Source organism: Sinocyclocheilus grahami, unplaced genomic scaffold (assembly GCF_001515645.1).
Source record: "Sinocyclocheilus grahami isolate Dianchi unplaced genomic scaffold, SAMN03320097.WGS_v1.1 scaffold47.1, whole genome shotgun sequence".
Taxonomy (NCBI): domain Eukaryota; kingdom Metazoa; phylum Chordata; class Actinopteri; order Cypriniformes; family Cyprinidae; genus Sinocyclocheilus; species Sinocyclocheilus grahami.
The window spans coordinates 852,668-872,596 of NW_015505226.1; the positions used below are offsets into that span (position 1 = coordinate 852,668).

The 19,929-nt window shown below is 35.9% G+C and overlaps 1 protein-coding gene across 4 annotated transcripts; it reads right to left on the minus strand.

Annotated features, from left to right (window-relative positions):
* Positions 1-3,260: 3,260 nt before the first annotated feature.
* On the minus strand, positions 3,261-18,207 carry LOC107582678 (FYVE, RhoGEF and PH domain-containing protein 5-like). 4 transcript variants are annotated; one of them, XM_016268597.1, is made up of 21 exons: positions 18,032-18,207; positions 14,427-16,747; positions 13,860-13,965; positions 13,720-13,778; positions 13,513-13,543; positions 13,279-13,385; positions 12,298-12,418; positions 11,952-12,030; positions 11,754-11,804; positions 9,686-9,744; positions 9,488-9,559; positions 9,283-9,351; positions 7,826-7,909; positions 6,835-6,914; positions 6,655-6,748; positions 6,420-6,557; positions 5,636-5,729; positions 5,418-5,527; positions 4,948-5,070; positions 4,718-4,860; positions 3,261-4,146 (listed from the first exon to the last, which is right to left on the minus strand). In XM_016268597.1, exons 2-21 carry the CDS (start codon positions 16,670-16,672, stop codon positions 4,110-4,112), a joined length of 3,903 nt encoding a protein of 1,300 aa, XP_016124083.1. In that variant the 5' UTR covers positions 16,673-16,747; positions 18,032-18,207; the 3' UTR covers positions 3,261-4,109. The 4 variants fall into 4 exon arrangements, with proteins under 4 accessions (XP_016124083.1, XP_016124082.1, XP_016124084.1 ...); XM_016268596.1 differs by having other exon boundaries at positions 5,627-5,729; XM_016268598.1 differs by lacking the exon at positions 4,718-4,860 and having other exon boundaries at positions 5,627-5,729.
* Positions 18,208-19,929: the final 1,722 nt, after the last annotated feature.

A 19,929-nucleotide genomic window follows, 5' to 3' on the forward strand; every position in this document is an offset into this window, starting at 1 on the left:
TCCAAGATGTAGGTGACTTTGTGTCTTCAGTAGAACACAAATGGAGATTTTTAAGTCAAACCGTTGCAGTCTGTCAGTCCTATAATGTCAGTGGATGGGAATCACGGCTTTGAGTCATAAAACATACACAAACAAAACCAAATTAAACCCTGCGGCTCGTGATGATACATTGATGTGAAAAGACACGAAACGATTGGTCTGTGCAATAAACTGAAGTATTTATATCGTTTTTTACCTAACATAATGCCGCCCAAAAGTTCTTGCAAAGAAAGAAGGTGTAACTTTTATTCTCGCTGTAGTATTGTTGTCTCCGTCGCAATGTCGTGAAGGCGCTGTGTGTTTCATTGTGAAAGCGAAACTACTTTGTTTGGCCTTCCAAAAGAGGATTATATCCGCTTCGTCATGCCTAGAGCTGATCCGTGCTGGTCACTGAGGAAATACATCAACTTCGCGCTGTGGATCGCCAGATCGGCTTTCACCGTGGACGAAGCGGAGTCCAGCCCAGGGTCGTCACATGTGGTTGCCGCAAGCCCACCAGCCTCCACTCACTTTAGCCCTCCGGCCGCCGCTCACTTTTTTTGTGAAAGTGAAACTACTTTGTTTGGTCTTCCAAAAGAGGACACGACTAGAAATCAGTGTTTAAGTTGTATTTACAACACTGTTCCAGAACAGTTCAACCCAAATATTCATTTGTGTGCAGCACAATGGAGGACTGTTTCTTGATCCTGGTAGAGTAGACTACAATGCCGGCTGTTCTGACTCACAGACTGTAAGTACGTTTTCATTTAAAGGATTTGCCACTGATGATTCAAACGCGAGTTTTGAGCAGTGTAGAGTAGCGCTTGTTTGTCATTTCTCCGATAACAAATGCAGATATGGTTTTATGTTTATGCGGCGCGATGCAACGCAACGTGTAAAAAGACAGTATAAGTCATTATAATCCATAATTATGTCCCCACAGGATGCAACAAATGCCTTGTTTGTAATGGGTTTTCATGTTTTTGAATCGTCGCTCCGGCCGGACAGGGCATCACAATATGGTAAGGGACATAACATTTCCGTCACATGCTTGAGGTATTCGGCCAATCACAACGCACTGGATAATTGGCCAATCACAGTACACCTAGCTTTTCAGACCGATGAGCTTTGTAAAAATCGATGCGTTTCAGAAAGGCGGGGCATAGAGGAGAAACAATAATGTACAGTATGTGGAAAATAATGTTGTTTTTTTTACTTTAAACCGCATAAACACATTTCATTACACCAAATACACAAAATAATGTTCTTTTTAGCAACATCATTTGACCCCTTTAAAAATCTCCATTTGTGTTCTACTGAAGAAACAAAGTCACCTACATCTTGGATGCCCTGGGGGTAAGCAGATAAACATAAAATTTTCATTTTTGGGTGAACTATCCCTTTAAGCACTCTCAAAAAAACAAAACTATAGTTATAATCACTGAAGCTGTATACACTGTGAAATGAATCTCTTACTTATGTACATCTGCGCTTTGTTGTTTATGATGAGAGAATTCGCAAGAGTCCGGAATTCAGTCAGCGCACACAACAAAGCTGATGAGTTTCAACGATCACTCATCTGAACGCCTCTGATCGGCCATTGCATTCCTAAGCACAACAGAATTGTGTGTGATTGGTTAAAATGAGCAACACTGTAAAAACGCCTAAAATGAAATACAGTGCAACATGATCAGATCTGAATTCAATGCCGCAATCGATACTGTCTATTCATATTCACTTTGTTAGCAACAGACGTAATAGATTTAATTTATTTGTGCAGGGCCATTTTTGCCCCAAATCCCCACGCGCCGCCTATGTGTTGGCAGTAGGCTACTATTAAAACAGGTGAAGAAAGATATTGTATTATCTGAGAATAAAATGACCTACTGGATTAAATATTTTAATATTTCAAATACAAAATACTGTTTCTCAAAGTATTTAATCACAAATAACATTAATTTTATAATATAATAATAACAATATTTTTTTTGTCCAGCAAAATACAAATTACAATGTATGGGCATTACAAATATGTATTTTAAATAGCCTATATGTAATTAAAATACTGACCATCTCTAGGTAAAACTGTGTATAGTGGCGTCAACTGCATAACTGCACGCCCCCCCCCTCCCTCCCCCAGAACAATTTGTCCTCATTTGCTGCAAAACTAGCAACCTAGATAGCATCAGCTGCATGCTTCACAATGTCCAGCCATCTCATATGTGTCATATCAAAAGCCTTGCCAGTTGATATGCTGGATTGATAGTTCAAGCCGGAGCAAAAATTATAATGTTGCCACATGTTGTTGTGATGTTTAGTAGTTTGTTTGTTTGTTTTTTTACACTTTTTCAGAGTTTCTGAATATGCAAATGTATGTTATCTAACAAGAAAGAACGATGATTAATTAATTGATAGAAGATGCATGTGGGTGTAGGCCTTTATCGCATATCGTCAGCTCAGTAATGAACTTGATTACAGCCTAGCATTTTTTCAATATAAAAATTGTAGAGCATGATATCAGTGTGACTTGTGGGGGGTGGGGGGGGGGGGGGGGGGTAAAAAAAGTACCAATTATGTACTTGATTACAGCCTAGCATTTGTTCAACATAAACCTTTTATATATATGTATATGTGTGTGTGTGTGTGTGTAGGTAGAGGAGATAAAATTTACAATTTAGACCATGATATCAGAGTGGCTGATAGAGAAAGAGAAAAAGCAAATGAAGAGAAAGGGATAGAGGGAGTTAAAATGATGAATGTGTCTCTTATTTGGGACAAGGTGTCCGTAACTTTCAGGTACTCCAGAAAACAAACTCTTATCCCTGCTCTCTCACTTTGTTCTGGGTCACATCGTCTCCTGGGGATGTGAAAGCAGGGCAACGCCAGCCCTCCCCTTTTCTTCATATCCCTCACACACAGTCTCAATCTGTAATACACTCTTTAATTACTGAATTAAAGATACTTAATCACAGAATTGCATCTCTAAAATTCACTCTCAGTGGACTCAACCTGGCTGTGGTTGAAAATAAAACTTAAAAAACGTTGAGGGGTTCAGAAAAGTTACAGAGCTAATTATAAACTTGGTTTATCCTAAAGTTCCTCTACCTAAACCTAAACTGCATTTGCAACATGAAATACATATAGTGAAGAATTTAATTGAAATTAACCATATAGGGAACCATTATACAAAGCACTGACTACCATATTGTTTTGATTTTATTTCAACAGTGGTCAACCCTGTAGGTATCATATGCATAACCACATTAGAGAAGCAACTTTACGCACACAAAGGAAGATAACAGAAAGTTGAGGCACTAGTGAGCTTTGAAAACCCAAAGTGAACACAATAACACTACACTCAAGTAAAGTTTACTCAAATAATATAGTGACAATTAATCCTTCTGACAAACTACTTATACATTTCTCTTTAACATACATTAAGCCCTCATATTGTAATTTGGACAAAAGGTAAGTAAATTAAACATAACATCATCATCAAGTGCAACGAGAATACCAGCTCAGTTGCTAAATACTAACTATCAATCCAAAATTACTCTTTCTGATCGTTGTAGAAGTCATTGTCCAAATGACTGACAGCAGTATACAAGGAAATATAATCCAGACATCAGAGGACATCAAGCAAATGGCACTAATTGAACATAATGGGCTCAAATCCACACCAGTTCCCATATATAGAAATTGTCCTAATATATTTTAGTGCTCTGGCATATTGCATAATATATATCACATTGTATAATGGTTAAGTTAAGCAACATCTCACTGGTTCTAAAATGTTCATATCTAAATGACAGTTGGAAGTGCTACAGTGTGCCTTTTAAAGTGTGTCCACGGCTCAACGAGGTCTTTAGAAGAAGTATTTGGCACAAAATAAATGTCTGAGTGTGAGCATTTTGTTCCCTTGGTGTTCCAAAAATATGTCTGTTGCGTCACATTAGCGTAGGGATGGTTGATTACACTCCCAGTCACACAGAGTAGTGATTTTTGAATGTGATGTGAAAATGCATTGCTCTTGAATGATCAATAACAGATTTAATTGCTCATATGAGAAGACAAAAGCAGGATGGCTGATGCTACAGGACTGTAGCCTCTTCCATGGCATTGACCCACCTAGAACAGAACAGAATTTTCATGTTATGTAATAGCAGAGCATAATATATATTTATATGTTTTTGAAAAAGTCTTTTATGCTCAAAAAGCTGTATTTATTTGATAAAAATACACTAAAACATTAATATTGTGAATTATTACAAACTTTAGATTTAAAATTTTCTTAAATGTATTTTAAAATGTAATTTATTCTTGTGATTTCAAAGCTGAATTTTCATCAGTCATTACTCCAGTCTTGAATGTTCCATGATCCTTCAGAAATCATTTTAATGTATTGATTTGGTGCTCAAGAAACATTTCTTATTATTATCAACAGTTGTGCTGCTTAATATTTTTGAAATGACATTTTTTTCAGGTTGATTTGATAAATAGCATGTTCAAAAGAACAGCATATATTTGAAATCTTCTGTAATGATAAACATCTTTACTGTCAGATCAAATGAATGAATCCTTGCTGAATAAAAGTAATAATGTCTTTTAAAAAATAAACAAAATTCCTAACCCCAATACTATATGTACACATTATAAATTGCTATATAATGTATTGTGTGAATGTAATATGTGTTTTAACCTCTGTGCAACGTGACTGTCCTGGGCTCTGAAAGTATAGAAGAGAGTGCTTTTGTGGTACAGCTGAAACATGCTGCTCTCCCCTTCAATCTCTGACCTCACAGAGAAACCCAACAGAGGGAGGGTCTCGCATGCAACCCTCTCCTTATATAAAAGAAGACGACATACGGAGAGATTAGGAGCTGCATGTTGCAAGTTAATGTGTGCAAAAAACGTGACTGTGTGCATTACCTCAGGCTGTGGGTATGTGTAGAGAACTTTATCTTTTAGGAGGAACCACAGGCTTCTCCAACTTCTCTTGCTGTTTCTGCACCTCTGCAGGGTTCCACTCATCCCCCCCTCAGGCACTGTCTCCTAGGCAACAACACATGGTGTTTCACCCCAAATTCAAAGGAAAAAATAAAACTTTAAATGAATAAAAATTGGAAGGGGATGTAATTAATTGAAAATAATTCCATGCCCAAAATCTCAATGGTCTTAAAATAAGACTCTTTTAATAGCAACACTTAATAAAACACTTTTAATAGCACTCATGAGTATGACATGATAAACGACTACTGAGAACAACATGATGCCCTTTATACAGTAGACAAAAAAAATGTGTGTTATTAACAAAACATTTCAGAGAGCTATCAGAGTAAAACCTGATGCACCGGACTAATATTTAGTCCAAAGATATTAGTCCAGAGGTTATGGGATACCTGGTTGAAAGACAGTTGGCCTTTGCGGCTCTTCCACAGACTCGATGGATGAATGTTTTGGAAGACAGAAGAGAGAGGTCGACTGGAGCTCTCTGTTAGTGTGGCAGCATCTTTTAAACAAATGTACACACAATTATGAGGAGAGTCAAGCATAACTTTGTTTAATTAACAAAACTACTTTAAATTAATGAAAGATATTGTGGTTGTACCATGCTTACGCAGCTCACTGTAACAATGATCACACACTTTGGCATGTCTGTTCTTCATGTATTTGAGGGGGAATTTGTTCCTGCAACAATCTCTGCAGACAACCTATAAGCAATATAAGATGAGAAAATCTGAATAAATAGAGCTTATGAGTGGTTCTCTATGCGAAATGAAAATTTGCAGTATTGTATTCACCCTCAGGTCATCCAAGTAGTAGATGGGTTTATTTTATTTCTTCATCTGAACAGATTTGGAGAAATTTAACTTTACATCATTTGCTCACCAATGGATCCTCTGCAGTGAATGGGTGCCGTCAGAATGAGAATCCAAACATCTGATAAAAACATCACAATAATCCACAAGTAATCCATTTGACTCCAGTCCATCATTTAATGTCTTGTTGCGTGCTTGTAATAAACAAATCCACCATTAGGAGGTTTTTAACTTCAAACCGTTGACTCTGGCTAAACACGAGTCCTTTCTCCAGTGAAATAGCCGTCTTGTCTGAATCAGGAGAGAAATAAGCACAGATCTACAAGAGAAAACAGTCAGATTTTGATGTGAGAGGACAACAGGGTATGGACTTTTTTCCTGGAGGATGTGACATTATGGATTATGGACCCATTCACTGAAGAGGATTCACCAGTGAGCAAGTGATGTAATACAGAATTTCTCCAAATCTGTTCAGATGAAGAAATAAAATAAACCCATCTACTACTTGGATGACCTGAGGGTGTGTACATTTTCAGCAAATTTTAATTTTTAGGTGAACTATTCCTTTAAGTGTGTTTGTACCTTGCCGCAGGCATGGCAGTGATGTCGTCTGTTTGTGAGACTGAAATGTGAGTGACAGTTCATGCAAACTGTAACCTGGGAAACAGACAGCAGAGGAGGAGCGTTCTCGCCGAGACACTTCTCTGGACCATCCACTAACTAAAATACAAGACATGTATAATTTCACAACAGGAAACAAAATGTCAACTCTTTCAGGTGTTGACATTTTATCACACTGTATTTAAAGCTTCCTCACCCCAAAAAAGTGCACTGGGTCCCCTGATACGGGGCCACGGTTCACTAATGTCCGATTCAGTGCAACAAACCAGCCGTCTCGTTCGATGCAGGAGCTGCACACAGGAACACATGCATCAGTCACACTGCACAAATACACTATATGTATGAGTGAGTGTTTGAGATTGTGTATGTCACTTGCTTGGCAGACAAAGTGATGCTTATATCTTTCACGTCTATCTTCAGTGCACTCTGAGCATTCTCTATAGGTGGCTTGCTGACCTGAAAGACAAAAAAAGTGAAAGATTTAATAATTATAATTCACTCCGTCTAGGGTTCAGATAATGAAATGAGCTCAAAAGAATTGGCACTTAAGGTTCTACAAGAGGAGAGGCGAAAATGAAAGAAAATATAAAAATGAGTAATAGACAAATAAAATATAAACATTTCTGAACATTTTCAAACATATAATAAATGCAAACTAGAATAAAATGAGGAGAATGATCTGCCATATTTTATGCATTTTATTTTCTTGTTATTTTATTCTATTGTATTATACATTTTTCCTTTCTCATTATTAGTTCTGTTTTCTCATTTTGTTGTATGCATTTTATTTTCACATACGGTTAACTTTAGTTTTTACTATTTATATGACATTCATGTGTATTCTATAAAGCACTTTGTAAACACTATTTTAAAAGGTGCTATATAAATAATGCTTTACGTGCATACTTTCGACTCGTGTTATTTAAGAATTATTTATATACTATTATAGTATTTCTCAATATTTTGAATAAGCTTTTATTTTTATATTTTCAGTTTTCATTTTAATTTCAGTTTAAGTTTTAGTAACTTTAGTCATTAGTCATATTTATTTTTTTTAATTAGCTTTAATTTATTTTTCTATTCCGTTTTATTGTAGAAATGTTAGTGCTTCAACATACTTATTTTATTTCATTTAGTTGCCAGAGCAACATTTAAAATTTTTCTCAAACATTTCTAATTAGTTTTATACGTCATATATTTTATTTTTAATTAATGAAAAGTTTTTTAATAGTTTTAGTTAAAATAGCCACACTACTTTTAATTAGTGTCTTGAACACTAAATATGGTGCATTAATGACAAGACGGTTTCCAAGAACCGTTATGAATGAATAAACAGTAGAAGTGTCCATGAATGCTGTCAGCTTTACCTCCATCCCTGCCAAAGGTAATCTGTTGATCAGTCTGTATTTGCCATCTTGCTGAGGATATGTGTACAGCATTATGTCATTCATCTGAAAATTTAAAAAGTTAAAGAAATGCATAACATTGACAACATACAAGCACAATGAATTACTTTGACAATTTTACTTGACAATTACTTTGGGTCGCTATCACAAATGTTCACCACAAGGGGGCACAATGACATTGGTTTTGACCAGAAGTTGCTTTGCTGCATCACTGCTCTGTCAGTCAGTGACCACAGGCAATGTTTGTATTAAGGCAGGTTGTTACAACAAGGTGTGATAACATAGTCATTTAGAACAAACTCAAACGTGCATTAAGCTGTGATTTAACAAAGATAATATTAATTGACTAAGATGACTATAAAAGTTAAAGAAATGCATAACATTGACAACATACAAGCACAATGAATTACTTTGACAATTTTACTTGACAATTACTTTGGGTCGCTATCACAAATGTTCACCACAAGGGGGCGCAATGACATTGGTTTTGACCAGAAGTTGCTTTGCTGCATCACTGCTCTGTCAGTCAGTGACCACAGGCAATGTTTGTATTAAGGCAGGTTGTTACAACAAGGTGTGATAACATAGTCATTTAGAACAAACTCAAACGTGCATTAAGCTGTGATTTAACAAAGATAATATTAATTGACTAAGATGACTAAGATACATATTTCTCTGTGAAATAGAATCATTAGTTATCAATTACTCAGTCTGTATTTGTTTATTTGTTCAAACATCTGCCAAATCATTTGCACATTATGATTATTTGCTCATATACAGTGAAGAATACATCTATACAGCTAAACACAAAATTAATCTTTGTAGACAGGACGTTGTGCAAACACTGGATTCAGACATGCCTTCCTACCATCAGATACTGCCTGATAAGGCAGCATATTTTGTCTTCTGAAATGTTAATCAATGGTGCATAAGAAATGCCACAGACTCAAGCAATAAAATATGAGGGATATCCGAGTTCAGCACTCTGGGGGCCACGTGCCCATCTCAGCGCACAACTGTCCGTCTGGCTGAAAAGTCTACAGTATATACTGTATTCCTGACAGCCCATCTCACGTCCATCCTGTCACCCTCTGTTCTGTTATCTCAACACACTGCTTTGTCCCCGTTCCCACAGACTTATTCTGGGGTGAGAACAGCACAGCAATAACAATAGCACATGTAGACATAAACACACACAGAACAACATCCTGTCAGGAAACTCTAAAAACAAGTAAAACGGAGAGACACTAGAAACTATACAGAAAGAAAGCAACTGGGCCTCTTGAGTGCTCAACTCTGACAAGCTCATCTCAGCCATTAAGTCATTCATACTCTAAAACCTTTGTTCCAAAAAAAAAAAAGTTGAATCTTTGATAATTAAATTGAAAAATTCATGTAAATAAAATACAATCACATACCAAGAAAAGGTGGCGTGGCTGCTTGCACTTTCTGCTGACTTTCATCAAGGTGCCCTCTTTCACAAACACCTAGGGCACAGATACAGATAGACAACCTTATTCATCATTACTGCTTTAAAATCCCCAAAAAGTCTGAAAAATGCATAAAATTTGATTGGATGAGTAAAAATTTGATATGTGATCAGTAAGCCATTGATTTCCTCACTCTCCCAGGCTGTAGGAGATCTGTCAGACCCAGAACACTGTGTTCAATATGGACCAAACGCAGGAGATCCGCCTGACAGAGAGAAAAAGAATGCAAAAATTGCCGTACATGGTACAGCAGTGTCATTAACACATACTGCCTTGGTTCCACACGCATAGACTGTCTGTAAGCACATTAGGCCAACAAACACATACTCACTCCATTCTTAAGGCTGTCATTAACATGATGAGCAATATCTGAGACCACAACCAAAGTATCTGAGGTGAAAGACAGTAATAGTTAGAGAGGGACAGATTTAATATTTAATACATGCACATTTTCAACACACATAAATATTGAATATATTAAATATTCCGTAAAAAAAGACCATCTCAATAACATTATTAAAAACTTCATATATTACAATTACACAATCATTAGAAAAACGTTTAAAATAAATTTATATTATGTCCCACTGCAGAACTTAACAGAACATCCTCTCTTACAAACAGATACTCTCTTAAAGCAGCACCTCATAAATAAATTCTCCTCATATATAAATGATGCAGAAAGGCTTGTTTAAAAGGATGATTGAAAATCCATGATGGGGTCAAAGGTCATTTGCCTTTTGTGAAACTATCTAGAAGATCAGAGATATGCTGTTGCCTAAGCAAATCAATTATACACACTGAGAGATAAGACCAAAGGCTTCGTTTGTAATTGCAAACATGTCAAGATAAGAATCAAACATCAGTTTCTTAAATTGATGAAAACTAATTTAGGAAATAAAATGGCTTCCTCGTTTACAGTAATCCAAGAAACAGAAAAAAAACAAGATAAGAAGCTTTAAGCTGTAAGATACTTTTGTCTGTGAGTAATGCAGCAGTTTACCTTGTGTGTTTTCAAACTCTTTGGAGTCTGGTGAGAGGTTGTTCAGGTAGTCTGTTAGAAAAAAAACCAACAACAAAAATAAAGCAATATTAAGCAATACTACAGGTCTTGGTATGAGAATTCCAGAAAAAAATGATTTAAATTGATAAGAATTAATAAGGACATATACTTATTAGTTAAAACGTATTTAGAAATCACCTGTTAGCAGCATACGGTACTGCAGGATGCGCACAATGACCTGCAGCAACTGCTTTTTTAGGGTCACTGCATCTGGTAGCTGAGATACAAAACACACGCTACAGTATGTAATGTGTATAACATAGATACATATTTAAATACATGCCATCGGAGTAATTGAACACACAACTAAAACACATTTACATGTAATCATACAGTACAAAACACACACACTCAAATCACATAGAACAGTTAGAACACATGTACTAAATAGTGGCAGGTTGATGGACATGCCTAATAATAAGAATAGATTTGGTTCAGTTAAAGTTGTCAATCAGTGAAAACAAAAACATCACAAGTCCCTTACTGTGCTTTGTATGTGTTCCAGATAATTCAATTTGTCATCATAATGACTGATGTAAGAAGAGAAAATGGAAAACTCTTTCTTCTTTGCCAGGATGATTTCAGCAATACTTTCATTCTGATCCCTGATGAGTGGAGTGAAATGCAGAAAACAGATGAAATGATGACAGATGGACATTATTTGTGGATGATAAACAATTGAAGGTAGCATACACTGTAAAAAATGACCGTGAATTTAACGGTAAAAGACTGTAAAAATGCTACAGTAAAAACCTGTTAAATGGTTAACGGTAAATTCCCCTACTATATACGGTGAAAAACTGTATTGGACATTACATGTATTGGACATTAATTTTACGGTAGTATACCGTTTTTTTCATATATTACAATTACACAATCATTAGAAAAACGTTTAAAATAAATTTATATTATGTCCCACTGCAGAACTTAACAGAACATCCTCTCTTACAAACAGATACTCTCTTAAAGCAGCACCTCATAAATAAATTCTCCTCATATATAAATGATGCAGAAAGGCTTGTTTAAAAGGATGATTGAAAATCCATGATGGGGTCAAAGGTCATTTGCCTTTTGTGAAACTATCTAGAAGATCAGAGATATGCTGTTGCCTAAGCAAATCAATTATACACACTGAGAGATAAGACCAAAGGCTTCGTTTGTAATTGCAAACATGTCAAGATAAGAATCAAACATCAGTTTCTTAAATTGATGAAAACTAATTTAGGAAATAAAATGGCTTCCTCGTTTACTGTAATCCAAGAAACACAGAAAAAAAACAAGATAAGAAGCTTTAAGCTGTAAGATACTTTTGTCTGTGAGTAATGCAGCAGTTTACCTTGTGTGTTTTCAAACTCTTTGGAGTCTGGTGAGAGGTTGTTCAGGTAGTCTGTTAGAAAAAAAACCAACAACAAAAATAAAGCAATATTAAGCAATACTACAGGTCTTGGTATGAGAATTCCAGAAAAAAATGATTTAAATTGATAAGAATTAATAAGGACATATACTTATTAGTTAAAACGTATTTAGAAATCACCTGTTAGCAGCATACGGTACTGCAGGATGCGCACAATGACCTGCAGCAACTGCTTTTTTAGGGTCACTGCATCTGGTAGCTGAGATACAAAACACACGCTACAGTATGTAATGTGTATAACATAGATACATATTTAAATACATGCCATCGGAGTAATTGAACACACAACTAAAACACATTTACATGTAATCATACAGTACAAAACACACACACTCAAATCACATAGAACAGTTAGAACACATGTACTAAATAGTGGCAGGTTGATGGACATGCCTAATAATAAGAATAGATTTGGTTCAGTTAAAGTTGTCAATCAGTGAAAACAAAAACATCACAAGTCCCTTACTGTGCTTTGTATGTGTTCCAGATAATTCAATTTGTCATCATAATGACTGATGTAAGAAGAGAAAATGGAAAACTCTTTCTTCTTTGCCAGGATGATTTCAGCAATACTTTCATTCTGATCCCTGATGAGTGGAGTGAAATGCAGAAAACAGATGAAATGATGACAGATGGACATTATTTGTGGATGATAAACAATTGAAGGTAGCATACACTGTAAAAAATGACCGTGAATTTAACGGTAAAAGACTGTAAAAATGCTACAGTAAAAACCTGTTAAATGGTTAACGGTAAATTCCCCTACTATATACGGTGAAAAACTGTATTGGACATTACATGTATTGGACATTAATTTTACGGTAGTATACCGTTTTTGAAAGTGAAAGAGACCGTATAATTTACAGTGAATAACCGTAAATCGACATTCCCAGAATTCCCTGCGTTACATTTCAAATGTAATGTTTTTTGTTGAAATAACTATGTTTCTTCTTAGTTTTTTCTTATCAGTTTTGTATATTAGGGTTGTGTGTTACACCTAATGTTGTTAAATGAATGTTTATTGCATTATTTCAGTTTCATGTGTGTTACCATGATGGTGTTTAGAGTTTGTGTGAATGACACTGTGAACCTTCTATATATGTTATTATTTAAAAGCTGCTTGTGATGGGCTTTGGTTCATCATGTGACTTTCTCATCACCACCTGCATTTGGTGGTTATCAGTGTACAAAAAGGTACAAAACAGATTTCAAAGGTACAAAACAGATTTCAGTACTTCAATAGGTTGGTATATTAACATTATATCAGTTAATGAAATGACGGTATTTAACTGTAAATTTAAGTTAAAACCGTAAAACCTAAAACGTTGCTACCGTATTTTTTACGGTAAAATTCTGGCAACCACAGCTGCCGGTTTTTTACCGTAAATTTTACGGAATTTTTTTTACAGTGTACGCACATGCATGTGTGTGGGTGAGAGTGTCTTACCATTCTTTTAAGCGAGTCTCCAATAATGTGTGGATACTTTGGTGGAGAGTATAAATATCAGGTAGCTCTGCCCACACAGTCATCAGCCTCTCATCCGCTTCAACTGACTATTGTGTGAAAGTGAGGGAAAAAATAAGAGAGTTCACCTTCATCAGTATTTTTCTGATTTCACACAACTCTATTTCTACTGAAATCCACACACAATGTCAGTGAGAAATAATATGAATGGCCCACCTCACAGAGAAGCTGTAAAGTCTTAACATGCCTTAAAATGAAGGAAAAAGAAGCATGGTCATAATAATATAGCTATTTCTATTCAATTCAATTCAGACATTTTTCAAACACAAACTTGCACCCTCTAAATAGTCATTGTTTTATCAATGATGAAATTAATTTCTGCCAATCTGCTCACAGACTTGAGCTGTTGTTTTCATGACTTACTGGGCCTCACTATCCAGAAGCTCTTTGGCACTATAGAAAGCCCTGGAACAGTTGACAGTCTGAAATAAAATGGCAACTGAGTTACAATAAATTAAAACAAATCTTTGCAAGACACATAGAAACACTCATAATAAGCTTACCAGTTTGTCAGATGCCTTGGTCTTTTTCTCTTGTGTACAAGCCATACCCACAGACACACCCACTGTTCCATCTTGTCTCACATTAGGAGAACAGAAAGTGTAGAGGCTAAATAACAGAAAAAGTAGAATCATGAGACATTCACAAAATAAATAAATAAACTACATAGACCTTTAGTTACCAGGAATGTAATACTTTGAGCTTTTAAGGACTAATCTAAGTAATATGCACATCTAAGTAATTGGGATGGTATTATATCATTAGTCTATGTAAATTCATTTTTCTAAAACGTTCAGGTTGTGAAATGTTAAAACACCTTTTAATTAAAAATCACTTAATTTAAAAAAAAAAGTTTGTTTGTTTGAACTTTATATTATTAGATTACCAAAAGATCTAACATGCTTCAAGCCCATCAAGCTTTTGATATGTTAAATAACACATTTGCTTATGATTCCAACTTTTTATGCTGTTTATAGTGTGTCTAGTTTCTCTAAACTAGATTAATCCCAAGATTCATATTAATATTATAAATATAATTGAACAATATATCAATCTATAAACAATTGTACCTATCTGTTTCTTGCTCAGATGGCTGACTTTTGCCCTGGAAGCCTGGCAGACTGCTCATATCCACATAGCCATCAGTATCACTGGTTGAACTCTGATTTCGTTGACTCTGAATGACTGGATTCAGGAGGCGAATTTGCACATTCTCATAGTGAGAAGCGGCATTTTGAACGTTCTCATAATCTGAAGAGTCTGTATTGGGAGATGAAAAAGATGGTTTGTAAATGGGATGGGGCTCAAAGAGGGAGCCTAGTTCCATAGAAATAGTGCTTGAAGCCAAATCATTTTTAAGGGTCAAGTTTAGTCCCTGTTTTTGTCTATTCTTTTGGAAGACAAAGGAAGAAGGGGACATAGGTGGCGTGCAATCTGGAGTGCTCTGCAAATCCGGGCTGCCCATGTTATGCCTGATAAAGTCCAAGCGTTTGCATGACCCTTGTGGACTTGACTCAGACGAGGACCTGGAGGAGATTGAGCGATTATCCATCATGCTTTTACGATCTGATTTCCTAAGGAATCGTAATGGCAGAAGGTATCGCTTGAACCCAAAATCAGGCTTCTTGCAAGAAGCGGAGACTTCATTCGGGAGGGATGGAGAGCTTTTTCTGATTGGTCGCTTTGTGATGGATGCAAGTTCAAAAGGGGGTGGTATATCAACTCGAGTGACTTTAGCTAATTTTGAGGTGCCTTGTGAAAGACATCCTAATGAGCCTGTCAGTGCAGGTCTACTATCGCCGATGAAACACTGATCTGTATTGAAGGAGCCTGGATGGAGTAGAAGCCGCCTATTTGCTGTTGCAGGGCTACTCATTAGGCCAACTCTCTTACTGGGGGTTTCCACAGATATATAGCAAGCCATTAAGTACTTCCTGTTCCGAAGGAAGTCTTTAGCTTGGATTTTTGGCTCTGTTTCTTCATACACATGATCTACTGCGAGTTCTTTTCCCTCAGATCTACTCAAGTGGTCACTTGCAACCCCTTCTTCTTCTTGTTCTTCCCCAATGCTCTCTTCTTCTTGATTTTGTTGTAAACTTTGGCCTTGGCTTTCGGGTTGCTGTTGAATGAGTGAGAGGGCGTTGATAGCATCAAGATTTAAGATGGTAGGTATGGCTTCATCATGTTTAATGACATATTTGCTACAGTTGTTGTGATTTGCATCTGCTACATCATCATCTGAGACCATTTCAGAGCCAGATATAAAAAATGGCTGAGAAGAAGAAGAAGAATTTGAAAAAGAAGTCAGATTGGACTCAACAGTTTCACCTCCACTGTTTGATGAAGGACAGTCTGGAGAGTCAATAGCAGCTGAAGGATCCTGAGATGCACTGTCATCTGATAAGTAATGGCTTCCTTTTCCATCCATTTGCTCATTTTCTAACTGTATTTCATCATCCTCTTCCTCAATGGATGTTGAAGACAAATCAGAGCCGTTCAATCCCTCCTCCAAAGTAAGCATCATAACATCTCCATTGGCGTTGTCCTCTGTTTCTGTTATTTGGAGAGGTTCTGTTTGTTCAAAAAGGTCACACTCAGAAAGTCCATCTTTGTCTGCTAACGCCTCGCCTGCATCACAAATATCAGGGAACATCCCTTCTATGTCTTCTTCACTTGAAAACATTCTGCCTGGAACTATACCATTTGGGTAAAATGCTTCAATGAAAGTTTTATTTATGCAAATTTCATCATACAGGAATCTGTCCGTGCGCACAGTGCATCCATAAACTGCATTAGAAGCCAATGGAACATCACTAGACCTTTTATGTAATGTTGATACACCATTTTTAGTCAGTCTCCATGCTATCTTTCCAGTGTCCTCTACTTCAATCGGCTCGGTCTCTATATTATCGTCCACATCTCTCTTACTGCATGAATCAGACTCATCCATCGACTCTTCCTCATCCTCTGACATAAATGTCTCACCTTCTTCTAAACCCTCCACAAAATCTAAATCAATTTCCTGTGCTAACTCATCCCCGCATCCTATCTCATCTCCCTGTTCCACAATAACATCTGGTTCTGTCTCTTCTACTTGCATTTTCTTTTCAATATGTATTATTTTCTCTGTCTTCCTCTCTTGTGACCCCTTCTGTTCCAGTAATATATTTCTATGCATTCCCGTCATACGCTCTCTTGAGTTTGAAGGCCTTAGGCTTTTGTTAGTGTGAAGCATATTGAAGTACATGTTTGAGTTGATGCTGGAGATGTTTTCTTGGTTTGGATGCAATTTTTGGGTTGGGTTCTTGAATATCATAGAATTATTCAGGAATAGGTGGTTGACATTTCCCCTTTAAAAGAGGCTCAGCCTGGAAGTGTCCTGGGGATGCTCCTGAAGTACAATAAGTAAATATTAATAATTACAAAAATGTTTTTTGCTGCAGAGTAGCATTTTGAACATTGTAACAATTCAGGGCATCAATAAATAGTTCCATCTGCACTGTAAAAATCATTATTTCCTTGATTATTGGAAAAAGAAAAAACTATTTCTGTCATCACACTTCAGAATTTAATGTTTTATTCAATGTGTTGCTTACCGATTCTTTGTAATTGTTTGTGAAATTTACTAGCAATTTCTGAATGAAAATAGTTTTTCAGGGTGGTTTATGTGTTAAGATTTTCTATTTACAGATGAATGAAACAGACTATGCGCAAAATATAGAATATAAAAAATTTAAATTTACAATAAAAACTGGACATCAGATATCACATATGATACACACAATTGTACCTATAAACATATTATATGGTGTTTGAAAAGAGGTTAATTTTCATTAACTTGACAGATTTAAACGCTTTGCTTTATTTTATAAGGTCACAGTAAAACTGTCCACCCGTTTTAATTGCATATTCAATATTTATATCTACTTTTTGCCTTTTAAGTATATAAATGTTATCATTTTACCCTTGTCACAGACCTAAACTTTCAATGTTAAACTAAATCTATCAAAACAATTAATTATGATCTACACAAAGTGAAATAAACTATTAAAATAGGGTACTGTATGTATTATATGTTTACATTTACATTTAGTCATTTAGCAGACGCTTTTATCCAAAGCGACTTACAATTGTTTACATACTGTAATTTCAACTACATTATATTTCGAACACAGCTTACTATGGTAGAAATCGTGTTGTTAATGTTAATGTCGTCAAAAACATATCACATATTTAAAAGTATGTTACGTCCACTGGTCAAACGTGCTCATATAGCTGAAGAAACATTCTCATAAGAAAAATATTAATATGTTACGCTCAAAACAGTGCAGGCAATGGCATTTTGGTTTACAGCATTGCAACGTTGTACATAGGTGCAAACAGAATCTTTAAAAATATTTTTAAATCTAATCATAATCAGACTAGCTGTAAATTACTCTATATAATACAATGACAGTGGATTTCTTGAAAAAAATTTAAAATAAACGCGCACTAAATATCGAAAAGTGGGCTACTCTAAATTCAATACTATTTCACAATAGGCTACTTTCAGACATTTCAGATCCCCACAGACACATATTCTCGTTTTCTAAATAAAGTTACCATTGGTTTTCGTTACCACACTACCAACCACCATAGACTGTATAAGACTAACGTTACCACGTTAAAAACTCACCTGCGCTCATTGTCGAACATCATCTAGTATCTGAGACACGGCAATGACAGGCCAAACACGATGAAGTCATAATCCAGGAAGAATTTACACGAGATTATAACATGAGATTATATATGAACTACTTCTCTTACTTCATTTTGCGATTAAACAGCAATACAGGACAGCAGGCGCTCAGCTCGAGCGCGGGACGAGACTTTGCCTTGACTTCCTGAGGAAAGGGCGTCAGGACAAAAAGCAAAAACAGGAGTTTTTAAATCAAGGCAAGGCTATTTTATATATATATATATAGAGAGAGAGAGAGAGAGTCTGTATTAATTTGGCCACCTAGTTCAGGAGCACACATATCTAAGGGAGAATGAGAGAGAGAGAAAAGATTTCCCCTATATCTCTCACACAATATATAATGAATATAATAGATATTTAAAATAAATATTAAACAGAGAAACTGGACTTTGGTCAAAGCTATTTCAGGGCAGTATGTCCTTCAGAGGTTTGCATTACAGGAAATCTCTTATCCTGCATCCTTAACAACAGACATCCAGGCATGGAGAATATTCTGTGTTCTAATATTCGATTTTCTATGAAGTGACAAATGGAAGAAGAAAAAAAAACAGTAATACAAAGCATTCATAATGCACCAAAACACACACACACACACACATGCTTTTAGTTTGCCATTCAGATTAAATCAGTGAAGTGAATGCAGAAAAAAGCAGGTTAAAACCATATAGTTCACTGTCTGTAAATGCAAAAATGGCTAAGTAAAGCAAAGCAAGTGCCGAGGAAAGGTTTAGCATCATTTGTTTGTTAATGTTAACTTCAGCTGCAACATGTGAAGTGATCAAAGAGCTGATCCAGGAGTAAAATCTGCAACTGTTATTTTTAAATGTATGATTAATAGGAAGCCATTTCTATAGGCTTAAATAAGGCCATGACCTTTTCCCAACAACTCTACAGAAATATGCTTCCTTCCTCAAACGTCTTTAGCCTGCGATTAGCCTGGGTTAGTTAGTATGAACATTCAGTTTTCCAGGAGAAGAGTATGTAAGAGGTAAACAACCTACTTCAAACCTAAGACTTATACTTAACTTTACCTTAATACTTATTTTATTTACTGTAATGTTATACACTATAGATCGTATACAGTTGTCCATCTTATTTCTAAAATGATTTGGTAATATCCTGGGTATTGAGTGCTGAAATGTGTATTTAGATGGGAATTTTATGAGATTAGCTTCTGTATTAGACTATTTGCATCTTTATTGCAGCATGAATGGGAATCAAATTTTATTTATTTTTTTCTTCCAGATTTTAGCAAATCACAATGTCACAAACTTGTGATGAACTAGAAGAAAAAAGGAAAGTGTACATAATACACTGGATCACATCATGCATGGTGCCTTCATTACGTCAAATTATAATATTGAGATCTCCAGAATACTACTTTTGGATATGCAATGGCTACTGAACAAAGGTGGAAAAAATTAACAAGTCAAGTCACCTTTATTTATATAGCGCTTTTAACAATACAGATTGTGTCAAAGCAACTGAACAGCATTAATTAGGAAAATAGTGTGTCAATAATGCAAAATGACAATAGTAAACTAATTTTTCAGTTAAAGACAGTTCATCATTGAATTCAGTGATGTCATCATCCAGCTCAGTTCAGTTTAAATAGTATCTTTGCAATCAAGTCAACGATATCGCTGGAAATGAAGTGTCCCCAACTAAGCAAGCCAGAGGTGACAGCAGCAAGGAACCAAAACTCCATCGGTGACAGAATGGAGAAAAAACCTTGGCAGAAACTAGGCTCAGTCGGGGGGCCAGTTCTCCTCTGACCAGACAAAACCAGCAGTTCAATTTCAGGCTGCAGCAAAGTCACATTGTGCAGAGGACTC